The 19,086-nt window shown below is 48.9% G+C and overlaps 2 protein-coding genes across 2 annotated transcripts in view; both read left to right on the forward strand.

Moving 5' to 3' along the window:
- The window catches only part of PELI3 (pellino E3 ubiquitin protein ligase family member 3), a 7,659-nt gene extending 3,102 nt beyond the window's left edge, over nucleotides 1-4,557 (forward strand). The window contains exons 3-6 of the mRNA XM_023535821.1: nucleotides 406-516; nucleotides 1,303-1,497; nucleotides 1,812-2,000; nucleotides 3,360-4,557. Of these exons, the coding sequence (XP_023391589.1) occupies nucleotides 406-516; nucleotides 1,303-1,497; nucleotides 1,812-2,000; nucleotides 3,360-3,929 (1,065 nt within the window). The 3' untranslated portion in view covers nucleotides 3,930-4,557. The remainder of the gene's footprint in view (nucleotides 1-405; nucleotides 517-1,302; nucleotides 1,498-1,811; nucleotides 2,001-3,359) is intronic.
- Nucleotides 4,558-7,949: 3,392 nt separating this feature from the next.
- The window catches only part of DPP3 (dipeptidyl peptidase 3), a 26,951-nt gene continuing 15,814 nt past the window's right edge, over nucleotides 7,950-19,086 (forward strand). Inside the window, exons 1-4 of the mRNA XM_023535822.1 lie at nucleotides 7,950-8,030; nucleotides 9,206-9,483; nucleotides 18,082-18,171; nucleotides 18,669-18,897. Coding sequence (XP_023391590.1) covers nucleotides 7,979-8,030; nucleotides 9,206-9,483; nucleotides 18,082-18,171; nucleotides 18,669-18,897 — 649 coding nt within the window. The 5' untranslated portion in view covers nucleotides 7,950-7,978. The remainder of the gene's footprint in view (nucleotides 8,031-9,205; nucleotides 9,484-18,081; nucleotides 18,172-18,668; nucleotides 18,898-19,086) is intronic.

The following is a 19,086-nucleotide window of genomic DNA, read 5'->3' on the forward strand; positions in this document are numbered from 1 at the left end:
GTTCTTCACAGTCTGCAGAGCATTTCCTTGATCACCAGACCCCATTCATTGGACAGAAATGACCAGCATCATTTTAGAGGCAGCCAAGCTCAGAGGGGGGATGTGACAGTCACACAGCGATGGCAAAGGAAAAGCCTTCAGGTTACAACTCGAGCTCTGCCGTTTCTAGCTCTGTGACTTTAGGGCAGTTTCTCCTCTCTGAGCTGCAGTTCCCTCAGCCATAAAATGGGTGTGACCACCATGGGGTGGCCAGAGGGAGCAGACAAGGTAACTGAGTAAAGTCCTGGCTTCACTGTACACCCTCTGCGAAGGGTGGAACCCCTCTTTTCCCAGGAGTGGCCCCAGCTTCTGGTGTAGAAGCTTACACTGCTCACGGCCACATGCCCTGGGAAGTGACTTCTTTCTCTCCACCAGGCACTGAGTAACCGTGGCCAGCACAGCATCTCATACACACTGTCCCGGAGCCACTCGGTCATAGTCGAGTACACACATGACAGTGACACAGACATGTTCCAGGTATGCTCAGGCCCCTCCATGGGCCTCCTGGCCACTGGCCTCAGTGCTTGGCCCTGCAGGCCTTCCAGAGTGAGGCTGGGGGACCGAAGGTCATGGGGAAGGTGCTTTGGGGGTCCTCAGTGCAGTCGACCACTCTTCAAATGAGGAAGCAGGATATCCCAGTGAGGGCTGTTGACTTCCCAGAGTCACACAGCAAGTCAGTGGCTGTGTTAAGATTCAAACTGAAGACTGGACTCCCCGGCTGCAGGAGGCTATACAGTTTAGGGGTTCAGTGTAAGTGTCACACTATCTGGGTTCAAATCCCAGCTCCATCGCTTATTAGCTGAGTAACTCTGGGCAAGAGTCACCTAACCTCTCCAGGCCTTGGTTTCCTAATCTCTCAGGTGGGGACCATAATAGTACCCACTCCATAAAATTGTTGGAAAGATTAACTGAGATATCGCACATACAGTGCTTATCATGGTATCTGGCATAGAATAAACACTTACTAAAAATTCACTATTTGCTGCTAATATGTGAGCGCTCTCAGACCATGGGTATTATCTTTTTGCTGTTCTGTCAGCAAATCTTTTAGTTTTTATTGAATGGGGTGCTCCCCAGAGCTGTGGGAAAGGTGAAGGAGAAGCCCCAGACCTCGCTGATTGCACGTGGAGGCCCCCGGGGAGTTGGGATGGTGCTGCCCCCTTATCCTTTGGTGCCTTGCACACCAAGCAGCTGCCGGGAATCCTGGGGCGGGAAGCCTGCGGGACTGACCTGTGCACACAGCATCCCACCCCTTCCTCACAGATCGGCCGCTCCACGGAGAACATGATCGACTTTGTGGTGACAGACACATCCCCTGGAGGAGGGGCGGCTGAGGGCCCGTCTGCTCAGAGCACCATCTCTCGCTATGCCTGTCGCATCCTCTGTGACCGCCGGCCACCCTATACTGCCCGCATCTATGCCGCTGGTTTCGATGCTTCCAGCAACATCTTCCTTGGAGTGAGTGAGCCCCCAGGCAGGGACCGGCGCTTCATCTAAGAGTGAGCTCAGGGGTAGGCTGGGGAGGGGCAGTATTCTGGGGTGATGGACCAGCCCACAATAATCATGACCATGACCTATGCAGGGATTAGCAACCCCACTTAACAAATGAACAGAGTAAAGCTCTGAGAGGTCAGGTGATGCCCGAGATCGGGCAAAAACAATTCTGGTCCTTTCTGGGCCACCTCTGACCTTGAGGATAGAGGGGAGCACCCCAGCTTGCAGCCTGCTGGGGGCCACTTGGGGATGTGGTCTGATCCCACATGTCATCCCAGGAGCGGGCAGCCAAATGGCGGACCCCTGATGGCCTGATGGACGGCTTAACCACCAATGGGGTCTTGGTGATGCACCCAGCGGGCGGCTTCTCTGAGGACTCGGCCCCAGGTGTCTGGCGGGAGATCTCGGTCTGTGGGAACGTGTATACTCTGAGGGACAGCCGCTCAGCACAGCAGCGGGGGAAGCTGGTAGGTGGCCTGCTCCATCCCTGGCCCCTCACCTGTCATCCCGCTAAGGGCTCTCCCAGTCTGCCTCTCCCCCTGCTCAAGCCAGGAGAGGGTCTCCAGCCCTTCTGCACAAGGGAGCCCCAACAGGCTTCATCTGGGGGCACATGCCACTTGCTCCACAGAGGAGACCAGACCAGCGTCCCCAGGTGTCTCCCACATGGAAGTCTGTGGGGTGATGGGAAATGGAGCACATGCAAACACACTGTGCAGTACCAAGTGGCTTAGAGGATGCCGGCAGCTTAAAAAATCACACCGTCTTACGAGGGTGACACTTGGCCCATGTGTGAGCAGTTTATAGCCTAAAGTGTTGGCAGTTTGTAACGTGTCTGTCACATTCAGACGGGTTTAGCTTTATGATCCTCTCCCAGTGGGAAAGGGTCCATGGGGTAGTTCTGACACAGAAGGCAGTGAATGCTCCACCTGGTACTGATCAGAAGACTAACGTTAGGGGCTGGGAGAGGGTCCTAGACAGAGGTCGGAGCTCGACCGAGGTCGTGTGGCCAAGCTCCTCCCAGGGGCCCTGCGGAGCCCTTCCTGGATATGCATGTGTCAGGCAAGGAGAAGCCAAACTGCAAGGAAAAGCATGGCTTATCTTTCCAGAGCCTCAATTGTACTGGGAGATGTAGGGAAAAATTATTTTAAAAATTACCCACGTGCGAGTTTCACTAGCATGCGTGCGTTGAGTACCTACTAAGATCCAGGCACGTGCCAGGTGTTTACATTGATCGATTCGTAAGAACCACTTGACACACGGGGAAGCGGAGTCCATCTGGAGGATGAGGGAACCAACACACAGAGAGGTCGACCACGGACACAGACTTAGTAAATGGCGAGGCCAGAATTCACACCCAGGCACTCTAGCTCTACAGTCTGTGCTTTACTCACAGCCCTTAGGACAGCTGCTTTGGGCTCAGTCCCCAGTGTTTCGGGTAGAAAAGTGTCCTGCCTCCGCCATTAGGGAGAAGCCTGGGAAAACATCTTAGAAAAACCTCATTTGGGTCAAACCAGGCCTCCTGATTTGACAGATGAGGGGACCAAGGCCCATGTCCCACTGAGAGTGGGGAGGCCTGCGTGCCTGGGAGCTCTCACCTGGCCTCCCTCCCACGTGGCTGCTTGGTCATTCTCCCTCCCTACTCCAGCCCTCCCTGCTCCTCAGCGCCTGCCACTGCCCCTCTGCCCCAGCTGGCCCTGATGGCCCAGGGTGCCCTCTCCAGGGGGGTTCGGTGGGATGGGTGGGTGGTGTGGATGGGGAGATGGCTGCTCGATGGCAGAGACTCGGGGGGCCTCTTGGGCAATGAGGCCCTTCTGTTCCCCTGGCAGGTGGAAAACGAGTCCAACGTGCTGCAAGACGGCTCCCTCATCGACCTGTGCGGGGCCACGCTGCTCTGGCGCACGCCGGCGGGGCTGCTGCGCGCACCCACGCTGAAGCAGCTGGAGGCCCAGCGGCAGGAGGCGAACGCGGCGCGGCCCCAGTGTCCCGTGGGCCTCAGCACCCTGGCCTTCCCCAGTCCGGCCCGTGGACGCACGGCACCCGACAAGCAGCAGCCCTGGGTCTACGTTCGTTGTGGCCACGTCCACGGCTATCACGGCTGGGGCTGCCGGCGAGAGCGCGGCCCCCAGGAGCGAGAGTGTCCTCTCTGCCGCCTCGTGGGGCCCTATGTGCCCCTGTGGCTCGGCCAGGAGGCCGGCCTCTGCCTGGACCCTGGGCCGCCCAGCCATGCCTTTGCACCCTGTGGCCACGTCTGCTCCGAGAAGACTGCCCGCTACTGGGCCCAGACACCACTGCCCCATGGCACCCACGCTTTCCATGCCGCCTGCCCCTTCTGTGGGGCGTGGCTCACTGGCGAGCATGGCTGTGTCCGCCTCATTTTCCAGGGGCCACTGGACTAGGCTCCCTGGGGCACCCTGTTGCCGTGCCCACCTGCCCGCCCAGGTCCCCCACCTCCTGCAGCCCAGAGGGAGCTCTGCATGTGGGACTCTACACATAGCCACACAAGATGGACGCATTGGATGGGCTGTGCCCCTTTCCTTTTAACTCTGGCCCCCAAGGGGGTCCCTGAGACCCCTACCCTGGTCAGAATGATGGGGCTCTCAGCACCAGCTCTGTCCCAGGCTGACGGAGGGAAGCCCGCCCCCCACGCCCTGGCCCTTCCTGGGGCATCTCACATCATGCCGCCTACACTGTGCCCTTGGGGGAGTGAAGGGGCCACGGGCCCCTGACCCCCAGCCTAGGCTGTGCCCTGAGCCTGCCGACCCAGTTCCAGATATTCACCCTGCTGCTGCCCTGGGTTCCTCTATAAACCGTGCTGCTCAGCTGCCCTCACCAATCCCATGTGTCCCACATGTGTGCGGTGCCTCCAGCCCCTGAGTGAGTGACAGGTGGGCGGCAGGCTGGGAGCAACATCTGCTGACTCACTATGGGCTGGACTACATGCCAAGTGGTCTCTGGGGACTTGGAGACAATTAGACCTGGTTCCCTTCCTGGTGGGGTTCACAGTCTAGTGGATGACAGACCAAATTACTGAATGACAGCACAGCCTCCTGTGTGCCAGCATCAGAGAATTATCAGTGGCTGTGGAGCAGGTCTCACCGGCAGGTAGAAAAGTGAAGGAGGCTTCATTGAGGAGATGGCATAGGAGCTCAGCTTAGATGGCTGCATGGGAATCCCCGACAGGAAGGGGGGTGCTTCAGGCAGAAGGGAGAGGCGGAGCACAAGGTAAGTAAGCAGGGAACTGAGTGAGGGGTTCAGAGTGGCTGGGTCAGGAGCTGCCGGGGACAGGAAGGACGCCAAAGCAAGAGGGGGAAGCGGTGCTGATGGAGAGGGTGCTGGATGGAGGATTCAGAACCTCACTTGTGGACAGTAAGGAGCTGAGGGAGGCGAGGACTCGTGGTTCCAGAGTGTTGGCTGTGACACGGGCCTGCCATTCCCGAATGGCCACATGTGCCCGGCATATGCCAATGATGACAATGGCTACGTTCATTGTGCACTCACCAGGCACTAGGTCCTGCTTCTCTGAGATTTGGCTATTCAGTCCTCACAGGAACCCAAGGTGGGCGGTGTTACTATTTCTGTTTACAGGGAAATTAAGGTACATCCTCCAAGTCACACAGCTAGAAAGTGGCCAAGCCAGTTGTGTATCCACACCTGCCTGCCTGGCCTCAGAGCCTGTCCTCTTCTCCACACTATGTTGCTTTCCTTGGATGGGTGGGAGGAGTTGGGAAGGCAGCCCAGGTAACAGTAAAGGGAACAGTGTGGGCAAAGGCATGGCAGGAAAAATGCTTGATGACCAATGACCCAAGTGTGGAGGGGGCAGAAAAGAGAATTGAGAAGTGGGGACATTGGGCTAAGGCCTGCTGGGCCTTGGTCGTCCTGGAAGCCAAATCTGAATGGGATCCCTATTCATCCTGGCAAAGTGTCAGCACTTCCTGAGAGCCAAGGCAAGCTTAGGGTGCTGCTCAGTTTGCCCCCAGCCATTCCTAGGGGGAGTGAGCTAGGAAGACAGAGGTTCTGGAGACATAAAAGCCTGAAGAGGCTCTGAATACAAGCCTGACCTAGGCATCATCCCCAGTGGAAGACAGCTGCTTTAGGGGGTACAGATTCCTAGGGGAGGGACCTGCCCCAGGCCACACAACTGGTTGGAGCCACCAAGAGCAGATCTGGGGCTGTTGAGATGACAGCAGGCACCTGTCAGTGGTTAGAAGGGGGCGTGATCAGATTCCTGCTTCCAGAGCAGAGCATCGCACTCTGCCACAGTCGGGGAGCCTAGCTGGGGATGTTGGGAGCATGACAACTACATCCCCCCACCCCCCGCTAGGAATCTAACTCTTTCAAGTGGTTTTCTCTTCGGACCCGATCGGGAACCAGATGGGAATTTTTCAATCCCATTTTCAGCAGGGAACCTCAGGCTCTAGAAGAGAGATGAGCGAAGGGCACAGGCACAACTCCAGGGAGAACTCAGAGTTGGTGGTGGAGGGTGTCAGACAGTCCCGCTCTTGGCCCAGCTCTGCCCCTTTCCAACGCTTGGAGCCTCAGTTTCTTCAACTGTTAAATGGAATAACAGTCCCGTCAGCACGTGGTTATGAATTACGGAGTGTACCTGTAACAGTAGGTACTTAATAGTTACTTCCTCACCTCCCCTTTCTTCATTGCTGTGGAGAACAGCCAAGGCTGGGGGCAGTAATGACTCCAGTGAGTGGCTCCACATGATACCGTGTGCATGTGTGTGCTGGGGCAGATGGAGAGAACAGTGTGGTGGAAAGTCTGAAGAAGGCGTTGGACACTAGTTCAGGGACATCTGAGGACATGCTGGGTAGCCTTAGGAAAGTCGATGAACTTATTAGCCTGTTTACCCATCTGTACAATGGGTACAATGATATCCTATCTCAGGGTTTTTGCAAGATTGAAATGAGATCCTCCATGTGAAGCTGCCAGCACAGGATCTTAGTAAGGCTTAGTCAGATTAGCTGTGATCATAAAAATGCAGCTTGGTTGGGGCTTCCACAAGTATTAGGATCTTTTGCTGGTCTGAGCTGCCCCCTGGTGGCAGTGAACTGCACTACCTCCTTTACTGGTGTCAACTTCACCAAAGTCAGAAGACTTTATACCCCACTTAAAGACAATGAAAGTTGAAGCACAGGGAAGAAAGAGGGTTGATTTTCTAAGGACATAGACCAATTTGAGCTCCTCAGTATAATGATAATCATCATCAGAGTTAACAGTTAGTAGCACTGCTGTGCCAAGCAGGGCTTAGGCACCTTTATGAATGAGAAACTGGAGCTCATGGTGGGCAGATACTGCTCTGGGCCTAGACAAAGGTGTGGCAAAGGCAGGTAAGGAGTTTGGGTGGATTTCAGGTATCCCCTTCCCGCACCCCTCTCTGCTCAACACTAGGGGGCAGCACTGCCCAGTCAACACAGCTCTCAAGACAAGGAAATCTTTCAGAGTGGAAACAATTATTAGCCCGGTTTTCCTGCTGAGAAAGCCAAGACTCAGAGAGATAAAGTGACCCACCCAAGGACACGCAGACAGTAGCCGGTTGAGGCCCGATTCGACTTTAGATGGCCTGACTCCGCCCCTACTCTGACTTGGGACCCTCGCAATGCTCCCCACTCAGTCTGGCTGGGCACCAGGCACTTTCACACGCCATCGTACCCTACCCAGGCCTGTGACACCATCCAGACATGAAAGAGTGAACCTGAGACCCGGCTGTGCCCTGGGCAGCCTTTCTGGGTCGCAGGTGGCTTTCTCATCCATTAGGAAGGTACCCGGCAAGCACCAAGAAACTGCCCTCGCCTCTTTGTGCTGAAAAAAACTGAGGCTCGGAGATGTTCAGCGGCTGCCGCCAATCCCCGCGCCCCCGACCCCTGCCGCCCCCAGTGAGTCGATGGTAGCGCAGGCACCGGGTGGGACCATCAGCCCAAGCAGGAGCCCGCTGGCCCGTAGTTTCTATTCCCAACACGGAGCGCTTTGCAGTCTCCAGTCTCCACCTCCCGATCCTCGAATCCACTCAGGAAGTAGCAGCCACCTTACTCCCATTGTGCAGGTTCTCGCCTGCAAAACTGAGGTCGGGGAACTGGGAAAAACCTCAAAGGAGAGCGGAGTTGGGGCTGTGTATGTGGGGAGAAAACCCCTGGTACTCCGCCCAGGACACTCACGCCGCCCCTTCGGGACTCGGGGGACCTCGTCAGCCCAGTCTGCCGCGACTAGGCCGCGGCTAGGCGGGCCACGCAGGTCTCCGCCCCCGCGCGAGCGCTGCCTACGTACCAAAAGCCAAGGCCGCGCGGGCCATCCCGCGTGCGACCCCGTAGAGCCTGGAGGCGGGAAGCGGGCGGGCCGGCGGAACTCGCCTCGGCACGCCTATTGGCTGGAACCGACGCCCATCCGGGCCCCGAGGCCCGACAATTGGCCGGCGGGGGCGGAGTTTGCGGAGCCCCAATGAATGCGGGAGCCGGAAGCAGGAAGTGAGTTTGCGATCGGAGCAGCTACTGCAGGTGAGACACGGCTCCCGGGTTTCGGGGTCACAATGTGTCATCCTCGGGGGACAGGGCGAATCTGGACCGAGAGCAAGATAACATTCCCATTCTTCCCCCCCCAATCCAGTACCCCCTCTAAAGTCGTGGCGGCCCCGAGGCTGAGGAAGGCTCCGGGCAGTGAAGGGTTAACACCCCTTTCAGAACCCGGGGGATTGTACTATTGGGGCGGAGCTTTGGGAGTGGCGGGGAATGCTGGAAACACTTTCAAGGTGGAGAGGAGCGTGTGGAGAATGCCCTGGGTTGGGAGACGCCCCGGTTCCCAACGGGGCTGTGAGACCTTCGTGATTTGCTTGGTCTCACTGAACGGGTCAGCCTCTCTGTAAAGTGAGTTTTCTTCCAGCTCTGAACTTTGTGGCTCTAGCTGCCCTGGCTGAGCACAGGGAAAGGGCAGGAGCCGTTGTAAACGTAGAGGCATGAGAGTGACACAGATCCCGGGAGCAGAGAGAGAGGAAAAGAGCCCAAGGAAAACCGTTTACTGCTGTGGGTACATTCCGTCCCATGTGACCTCATCAATTTGCACACCCACTTGGTAAGGCTGGGGTTGTTTATCACCCCCATTTTACAGAGGCGGAAACTGAGGCACAGAAGAGTGAAACAATTGATTTGATTTTAGAAGCCTGGGGCTGAGGCAGGTTTGGAACCTGGGTCTTCCAGCTGGTAGCCTGGGACCCTGTCCTTGTGGGCACAGTGTGAATGGAATTGTAGAACCTGCAGGAACATTCTGAAGAGGAGGCTAAAAGGTCAGAGAAGGAGGTGGGGAGCCAGGAGGGGCCTGGGCAGGGATTCTAGAGGTGCAGATCTCTGCTTCTGACCCTTCCCTTGTGTTACTAGGCGAAGCTCCTTGCCCCTCTGGGCCTCAGTTTCCGCATCTGTAAGACTAGGTAGTTGGAGTCAATCTTTAAGGTTGAAGGGTCACAGGCCAAATATGACTTAACGATGTATTTTGTAATCACCTCGGGTGAGTCACCTAACCTTCTCTGAGCCTCAATTACCACATCTGGTGAATGGGTCCAATGGTAGTCCCTTCCTTATAGGCCTTTGGGAGGATTAAATGAGATCATGAGAGTACAGAGCCAGGTGTGTGCAGTTGGTGTGGGGTGAATGATGGCTGTGACGATGGTGATGGTTCCCAGCAGGGCCCATGGCGGACACCCAGTACATCCTGCCCAATGACATCGGCGTGTCTAGCCTGGACTGCCGCGAGGCCTTCCGCCTGCTGTCGCCCACAGAGCGCCTCTATGCCCACCACCTGTCACGGGCTGCCTGGTATGGAGGCCTGGCTGTGCTGTTGCAGACGTCCCCTGAGGCCCCCTACATCTATGCCCTGCTCAGCCGCCTCTTCCGTGCCCAGGACCCCGACCAGCTGCGCCAGCATGCCCTGGCTGAGGGCCTTACCGAGGAGGAGTACCAGGTCAGTTCTCTGAGGCCCGCCTGCCTTTCTCAAGTGGTTTCTGGGTGCGAGGGACCAGGAGGCAGGGGTACAAAGTTCTTTCTCTCTTTGGATTAAACTCCAAATTACAAGTACTGGAACCTCCCCTCCTGGAGCCTCAGTCTTCCCATCTGCAAAATATGCTTGAGAGTAGTCTGTATCTCTTCGGGTTGTGGTGACCCAGCTCCAAGATAAATGGCGGCTGCCATGATCATAACAAGGGCTGTGAGTAAAGGAAGCGGCTGTGGAGATTCAGGGGTGGTAGAGGAATGAGCACCGGGTAGGAATCAGGAGGTCTGCCTTCTAGACTAGGTCTTCCTTTACCATGTTGTGTGTTCCTGGCTAGAATATTCTGCCTGGCCCCTGGTTTTTGTCCGGGGGTGTGTTGGCCAAGTAATACATGAATGAATTCTTAATGCATTGCAGCGGTGCAGAAAGACGTAAAACAAAACACAAAAATCACTCATTCTCAGTACCTTTCTCAGAGGTAGCCACTGAGGATGGTGGGGTAAACAGCCTTTTCAACCCTGTCTGTATTACGTACCTCCACACGTAATACAGATGTGCACATGTATCAGTTTCTTATTTTCTCTTTTACATAAATGAGGTCACACACTCTATGTTCTTATGAGTCTTGCTTTTTTCACAGAACACCATGTCTTGGAGAACTTCCATGGAATACATATAAGTCCACCTTATTCGTTTTTATTGATTGCGAAGCATTCCAAAGCAGTGTACGCTATAATCAATTTAATCTTTTCTTTATTGCTAGACATTCAGTTGTTCCCAGTCCTTCTCACAAACAGTACCACAGTGAGCATACTTGTGCACATATGTGAGTAGTATCTATTTCTAGAATTGTGGGGTCAAAGGCTCTGTACATTTACTCTTAATTGGTGGTGTTAAATATTCTAAAAAGCTTCACCAAGAATGTATGAGAATCTAGCCTGTTTTTCTATATGAAAAATAAAGGGATTGGATTGCTTATCTCGGAGCCGAGGCCCAGGCTGTTTCTTCTAACTTATTTGAACTTTGTGTAATCACATCCTGTCTCTGGGCCTTGATTTACTGATTAAAAGAGTTAAAAGCTGGGGAAGTACTTATAAATGGACAAGTGCTACCCAAGTATTGCTATTTTCAGTAGGATTCTTTTGTTCGTAAGTAGCAGAAATCCACCTCAAATTGACTCGAATGAAAAAGAAAATCATGACTTCTGGTTTCTAGCCCGGCACGTGTGGAACCTAGAAGTCACCAGTCTATCCTAACAACAAGTAAAACTTGAACAATCAAAAATTCTTCTCAGATTCTTAAGAGAAGTGAAATCACAGGGCAAATTGTTGTCCCCCAAATTAGAGAGAGACAGGCAGGTACAGAGTATCACAACCTACCAGAGCAAAAATTCACCAGCAGAAGCCTCCACTGGAGCCAGCGCTGGGCTAGGAAAACCTGAACTGTGATTGATGAATCACTGTAGACTCAGCGTAGACAACTCTGAGTTTTAAAAATTCCAGGGGATCCCCATGCTTTGGGGAATTTTCCTTCTAGGAGCTTGACCTGGTTCTCACAATGAATTTCAGAGATAGAGCCCCTCTTGCTTCCGGCAGGAGGAGGAGAAAAGGAACCGTTTTTGAAATGCTCTAGGACATTCTGTTCTTCTCAACATGGTTGGCTCTCAGGAGAAGATATTTAACTAGAACCTAATATGCCAGGGTTTTATCTGAACCTAACTGGAACCTGGCTGACCTATGGGAGGGAAAGAATCAACTCCAGCGCCCTCAAGCCATATTGTGAGTAAAGGAAGCAGCTGGGACATGGGACCGAGAAGTACGCACGAAGTTCTCAGTCCAGGCACAGGCTCACTAAAAGACTGAGACCTAATCATGGGACTGTAGAACCTTCCTCTGCCCCCACACCTCACCACCACATTGCTAATGGCCTATTTATAGCAGTTCCTTTAGCCAGTACATCATGTCTGGCCATCAGGAAGAAAATTATGGAACATACTAACTTGCAAAAAACATGATTTAAAGAGACAGAGCAAACATCAGAACCAGACTCAGATAAGGCAGGAATGTTGGACTTACCAGACCTGGAATTAAAACAACTGTGATTAATATGTTAAGGGCTCTAATGGATAAAGTAGACAATAGCTGGGCAACGTAAGCAGAGAGATGGAAATTCTAAGAACCAAAAATGCTAGAAGTTGGAAACTAACAGAAATGAAGAATGCCTTTGCTGGGTTTATTAGTAGACTTGACAAAGCTGAAGAAAGAATCTCTGGGCTTGAGGATATCTCAACAGAAACCTCCAAAACTGAAAAGCAAAGAGAAAAAAGACAAACCCCAAACAACAAAAAACAAACCCAGAACTGAAAATCCAAGAACTGCGGGACAACTGCAAGAAGTGTAACATATACGTAATGGGAATAACAGAAAGAAAAGAAAGAGAGAAAGAAACAGAAGAAATATCTGAAACAGTAATGACTGAGAGTTTCCCCTCAATTAGTGTCAGACACCAAACCACAGATCCAAGCAGGATATTAAGTGCAAAACCCCTCACACACCTAGGCATATCATTTTCAAACTATAAGAAATCAAAGCTAAAGAAAAAATCCTGATAGAAACTAAAGGAAAACTACTTGTCTATACAGGAGCAAATATAAGAATTACTTCTGAGAAACCATGCAAGCAGGGAGAGAGTGAGTTGAAATATTATAATGTTGAGAGAAAAAGCCAACCACCTAGAATTCTGTACCTGCGAAGTTATCCTTCAAAACTGAAGGAGAAATAAAGACTTTCTCGGATAAACAAAAATTGAAGAAATGTATTGCTGGTAGACCTGCTTTGCAGGAAATGTTAAAAGAAGTTCTTTAGAAAGAAGGAAATGATATAGGTTGGAGATGTAGGAAGAGCATTGAAGAAGGAATAAGTGAAGGTAAAGTTAAAATTTATTTTTATGATTCTTAATCTAAGATAATAGTTCAAAATAATAGCAACAATGTGTTCAATTATATGTGTATATAAATAATAAAACATGTTTATGTGTGAGACAAATGGCAGCAATGACTTAGAGGAGGGGAGGCAGGAATTAGGATTATTTTGTTACTATAGGTGTTCGCACTACCCATGAAGCAGTATAGTGTTATTTGAAAGTGGACTTGGGTTAGTTGTAAATGTATATTGCAAACTCTAGGGCAACCACTAAAAAAGTAAAAAAGGAAGTACAACTAGTATGCTAAGAAGGGAGAGAAAACAGCATCGTATAAAAAGCTATTAAAAACCACAAAAGGCAGAAAAGGAATGAAAGACAAAAATAGAAACAGGAAGGGGGAGGTAGACAGGGTAAAGGGGGTCAAATATGTGGTGACAGAAAGAAATCTAACTATGGGAGGTGAATACACAGTGTAGATATACATATGCCTTCCTGTTAACGTGTACAGCTGAAACATTGGATTTCGTTAACCAGTGTCACCATAAAACAAATAAATATATTCAAAATAAATAATAAAAAAATAGAAACAAAGAACACGAACGACAAATAGAAAACAGTAACAAACATGGTAGGTATTAATCCAATCATTAGTAATCAGTTTGAATGTCAGGTGTCTAAATGTCCCGTTTAAAAGACATTGTCAGAGCGTATCAAAAACCAAGACCCAACTGTTGTCGTCTACAGGAAACCCACTTTAAATATAAAGACACGTAGAGATTTAAAGGGATAGAAAAAGATATCCCATATCAACAACTAACCAAAAGAAAGTGGGAGTAGCTATATTAATTTTGGAAAGAGCAATCTTAAGAACCCGGAAAGTTATCAAAGACAATGAGGAGTGTTACATAACGATAAAAGGGTCTGTTCTCCAAGAAGATGTAACAGTCTTTAACGTGTATGTGTCTAACAACGGAGCATCAGAATATGTGGGGTAAAAACTGGTGAAACTACAAGGAAAAAGAGATGAATCCACAATTATAGTTTGAGAATTTAACACTCCTCTATCAGAAATATACAAATCCAGCAGGCAGAAAATCAATAAGGACATAGTTGAACTCAACACCATCAATCAACTACATGTAGTAGACATCTATAGACTAATTCATCCAACAACAACAGAACACACATTCTTCTCAAGCTCATGTGGGACATTCACCGGGATAGACCCCATACTGGGCCATAAAATACATCTTAACAAATTTAAAAGAATAGAAATAATAAAATGTCTGCTCTCAGAATAAAATGGAATTAAACTGGAAATCAGTAACAAAACTGGAAAATCCAAAAATACTTAAAGATTAAACAACACATTTCTGCACATGGGTCAAAGAAGAAATCTCAAAGAAAGTCAAAATAATTTGAACTAAATGAAAGTGAAAACACAATTTATCAAAATCTGGGATGCAGTGAAAGCAGTGCTCAGAGGCAAATTTACAGCATTGAATGCATATAAGAAAAGAAGTAAGATCTAAAAATCAATAATCTAAGTTTCCACCTTAGTAAACAAGAAAAATGAAGGCAAATTACATCCAAAGTAAGCAGAAGAAATAATAAAAATTAGAGCAGACCAATAAAATTGAAAACAGGAAATCAATAGAAAAAAAATCAGTGAAATCAAGAGCTGGTTCTTTGGAAAGATAAAATAAAATTGATATCTTAGTCTTTGGGGGACTGCTATAACAAAATTACACAGAATGAGTGGCTTATAAATGACAGAAATTTACTTCTCAGAGTTCTAGAGGCTGGCAGTCCAAGTTCAGGCTGGGTTCTGATGAAAGCCCTCTTTGGGGTTGCAGACTGCTGACTTCTCGCTGTGTCCTCACATGGTGGAATGAGCAAGTTAGCTGTCTGGGATTTCTTTTATAGGACACTAATTCCAGTGATGAGGACTCTGCCTCATGACCTAATCACTTCCCAAGGGCCCCACCTTCTAATATCACTTTGGGAGTTAAGTTTCAACATATAAATTTGAGGGGTTGGGACACAAGCATTCAGGCAATAACAATTGATAAACTTCTAGTTAGTCTAAGGAAAAAAGGGAGAGGTTACAAGCTACTAGTATCAGAAATGAAAGAAGGGACATTGCTACAGATCCCATGGACATTAAAGCAACTGAATTAATAACTTTCCCAAACAGAAAACCCCAGGTTCATATGTGTTCACTGGTGAATTCTACTAAACATTTAAGGACAATATTATACCAATTCTCTATAATCTCTTCCAGAAGAGAGAAGCAGAGGGAATACTTCCTAACTCATTCTATGAGGCCAGCATTACCCTAATATCAAAACCAGACAAAGACATTACAGGAAAACTACAGACCAATCTCTCTCATGAACATAGATGCAAAAATCCTCAACAAAATATTAGCAAATCTAATCCAACACTATATAAAAAGAATTATGCGCCATGACCAAGTAGAATTTATGTTGGGTTTGCAAATCTGGTTCAACTTTTGAAAATAAATACATCTAATCCATTGCATAAACAGGCTAAAGAAGAAAAATCACATGATCATATCAGTAGGTGCAGGAAAAGCAGTTGACAAAATCCAATACCCATTCATGACAAAAACTCTCAGTAAACTAGGGATAGAGGGGAATTTCTTCAACTTAATAAAGACTATAATAGTGACAAACTCAAAGCTTTTCCACTAAGATCAGGAACAAAGCAAGGATGATCCCTCTCACCACTGCTTTTCAACATTGTATTGGAAATCCTAGCTAATGCAATGTGAGAAAAGGAAATAAAGTTACCAGATTGAGAAAGAAAACCATCTTTGTTGCAGATGACATGTTCATCTATGTAGAAAATTTGAAAGAATTGACAAAAGACTCCTGGAACCCCATAGACTCCTGTAACAAGCAATTATAGCAAGGTTACAAGATACAGAGTTAATATACAAAAGTCAGTTACCTTCTTGTGTACCAGCAATGAACAAGTAGAATTTGAAATTTAAACACAATACCATTTACAATACAAAAAAAAGTAGAATACTTAGATACAAATTCAACAAAATATATACAAGACTTACATGAGGAAAACTATAAAAGTCTGATGAAACATATCAAAGAACTAAATAAATGTAGAGATATTCCATGTCCATGGATAGGAAGACTCAATATTGTCAAGATGTCAGTTCTTCCCTACTTGATCTATAGAATCAATGCAATCCTAATAAAAAAAAAACCCAGCAAGTTATTTTGTAGGTATCAACAAACTGATTCTAAAGTTTTTATGGAAAGGCAAAAGACTCAGAAGAGCCAACACAAGCGAAGGAGAAGAACAAAGTTGGAAGACTGGCACCACTCGATTTTAAGACTTATTATAAAGCTACAGTAATCAAGTCATTGTGGTATTGGCAAAAGAACAGACAAGTAGATCAACGGAATAGAATGGAAAGCCCAAAATAGACCCCATAAATATAGTCAACTGATCTTTGACAAAGGAGCAAAGGGAATACAATGGAGTATATATATGTATATATATATATGTATGTGTATATATATATATATATATATATAGTTTTTTACGCAAATGATGTTGGAACAACTAGACATCCACATGCAAAAAAAAAAGAATTTAGACATAGATTTTTACATTCACAAAAATTTATTCAAAATGGATCACGGACTTATATGTTAAGGCAAAACTATAAAACTCCTAGTAAGATAACACGGGAGAGAATAGATGACCTTGGGTATGGAGATGGCTTTTTAGATACACCACAGAGTATGATCCATGAAAGAAATAAGTGGTAAACTGGGCTTCATTAAAATTAAACATTTCTGCTCTGTAAAAGACACTGTCAAGAAAATGAAAATGACGTTTGGGAAAAAATATTTGCAAAAGATATGCTTCACAAAGGACCATTACTCCAAATATATGGAGAACTCTTAAAACTCAACAATAAGCAAACAAAAGACCTTAAATTGTACTTCACCAAAGAAGATATACAGATGGCAAATAAGCATATGAAAAGATGCTGCACATCAGATATCATTAGGGAATTACAAATTTAAAAAATAATGAGATACCTCTACACATACACATTGGATTATTCAACATCCAAAACACTGACAACACCAAATGTTGGTAAGGATGTGGAGCAACAGGAACTCTCATGCACTTCTGGTGGGAATGCAAAATGGTACAGCCACTGTGGAAAAGAGTTTGGCAGCTCCTCACAAAACTAAACATACTTTACCACACAATCCAGCAATCGTGCTCCTTGGTGTTTACCAAGATGAAAACTTACGTCCACGCGAAAACCTGCACATGGATGTTTTAGGAACTGTATTTATAACTGCAAAACCCTAGAAGCAACCAAGATGTCCTTCAGTAGCTGAATCAATCAACTGTGGTCCATCCAGACAATGGAATATTATTATTCAGTGCTTAAAAGAAATGAGCTATCAATCCACGATAAGACAAGGAGGAACCTTAGATGCATGTTACTCAACGAAAGAAAATCTGAAAAGGCTACCTGCTGTATGATTCCAACTACATGATATTTTGGAAAAGGCAAAACTTTGGTGACAGTAAAAAGATCAGTGATTGCCAGGCATTGTGGGGAGGGAAGACAGAGCACGGATGATTTTTAGGGCAGTGATACAGAGTAATGTATTACACGTTAATGGTGGATATGTCATACATCTGTCCAAACTCATAGAACGTACACCATCAAGAGTGAACCCTCATGTAATTATGGACTTTGGGTAAAGATGCATTTGTGTGGGTTCATCAGTTGTAACAGGTGTACCACTCTAGTGGGGGATGTTGATGATGGGGGAGGCTGTGCGTGTGTGGAAGAAGGATACGTGGGAAATCTCTGCACCTGCTGCTCAATTTTGCTGTGAACCTAAAACTGCTCTAAAAAATAAAGTATTTTTTAAAAAGAGAGTCGTTGACTCACATAATTGAAAAGTCCAGAGCTGGGGGAGGCTTCAGGGACAGCTAGATTCAGGGGCTCAGTGATACCGTTGTGATGCAGCCTTCACCTCTCAGCGTTGCCTTCTTCCCGGACTCCAGTAGGGAGCTCTGGGGGCTCCAGGCTTGATGATCCCTACTACAGAACAGAGGCTCTTTGCACCTGGGAAATTGCCTGGATAGGGGGGGGCTCTTACTGGCCAGCTTGAGCCCGTGGCCACCCCTGCAATGGGGGAAGGAAGATCCCCCGTCCCTAAAGGAAGATGTGAGGTTTTGTTGCTGGAGAGAGACTAGATTTGGGGTCAGCAAAAGCCATAGAGCAGATGACCAAGACTCCTCCATCCCTAACATCTGATGCCTCTGGTGCCAGCTGCCTGCCATGTTGGGGGCAGAGGACAGGCTTCCTGCAGAAGGAGGTGGTGTTTGAACTGGGCCTTAAAGGTCCTATGGCATGGCTGCAGGTGGCTAACAGCATGCTGGGCATGGTGGGAACAAAGGTGGATGAGCGCTCGGGTATATTAGGGAGCCACTGAGAAGACCAGTTTGGCGGGACAGTGGGTGTGTGAGGATTGGTCTGTGAAAGTACGTGAGGGTCAGACGGGGGCCTCCTGAGGGCAAGGAGGCTGTGCCTCTAGGAGTCTGATGCCCACCTCCCCCCAGGCGTTCCTGGTCTACGCCGCGGGGGTCTACTCCAACATGGGCAATTACAAGTCCTTCGGCGACACCAAGTTTGTTCCCAACCTGCCCAAGGTAAGCTGGGCGAGGGCTGGAGAAGGTTGGGGAATTTGGGGCTGGTGGGGTGGGAGTGGGGCCCTAAGCGGAGGCCTGACCCTGTCACTGCCATGCTTGGGTGTGACCTTGGGTTGGCCACCCAGCTTGCTGGGTATAGCTTCCTCCTAACTGCTGATCCAAGGAGCAGACAGGGGAGTCACCGGGCATAGTGGAGAAGCCTGGGCACAGGGAGTTCCTCCCTGGGACCCTGGGGCTCTGGCCCATCTGGGCCTGAGCGACTCCCAGCCCTTACTATGCACACGAACTGCCTGGCGGTCTTGTTGAAATGCAGCTTCTGACCGAAAGGTCTGCAGTGGGGCCTGAGATTCAGTATTTCTCAGGCAACGCCAGTGCTGCTGGTCCATCGGCTGCTCTTGGAGCCGGAAGTTCTTAGATGGTGGAAGAGGAGCTCGGGGTGGCTCCAGAAGGCAGGTTTGGGTGGTACGGCTGGGCCAATGGCCTCCCTTCCCCTGCAGGAGAAGCTGGAACGTGTGATCCTGGGGAGTAAGGCTGCCCAGGAGCACCCAGAAGAAGTCAGGGGCCTCTGGCAGACCTGTGGGGAGCTCATGTTCTCTCTGGAGCCGAGGCTTCGACACCTCGGGCTGGGGAAGGAGGTGAGGCCCTCAACCACACGGGAAGCAGGTTGGATGGAATGCTCTCTGCGATCCTGGGATGCTGTGTGCAGAACGGGGGATGGAGAGAACTGAGAGCTGGAGGGAGCAGAGGAGGGAAGGAGGGGAAAGGCGGAGACCCAGGCTTCCTGCCTAGAAGCTGCGTGGGGTGAGCCCCATGGCAAGCCCGAGGGTTGGGCAGACCTGTGAGAGGCTGCAGCAGAGCAGCAAGAAGGCTGGAGATGGGACTCTGTTGTTTGTGTTATAATTTTCTCCTCTGGGA

Source organism: Pteropus vampyrus, unplaced genomic scaffold, assembly GCF_000151845.1.
Source record: "Pteropus vampyrus isolate Shadow unplaced genomic scaffold, Pvam_2.0 Scaffold144, whole genome shotgun sequence".
In the NCBI taxonomy this organism is placed as follows: Eukaryota; Metazoa; Chordata; class Mammalia; order Chiroptera; family Pteropodidae; genus Pteropus; species Pteropus vampyrus.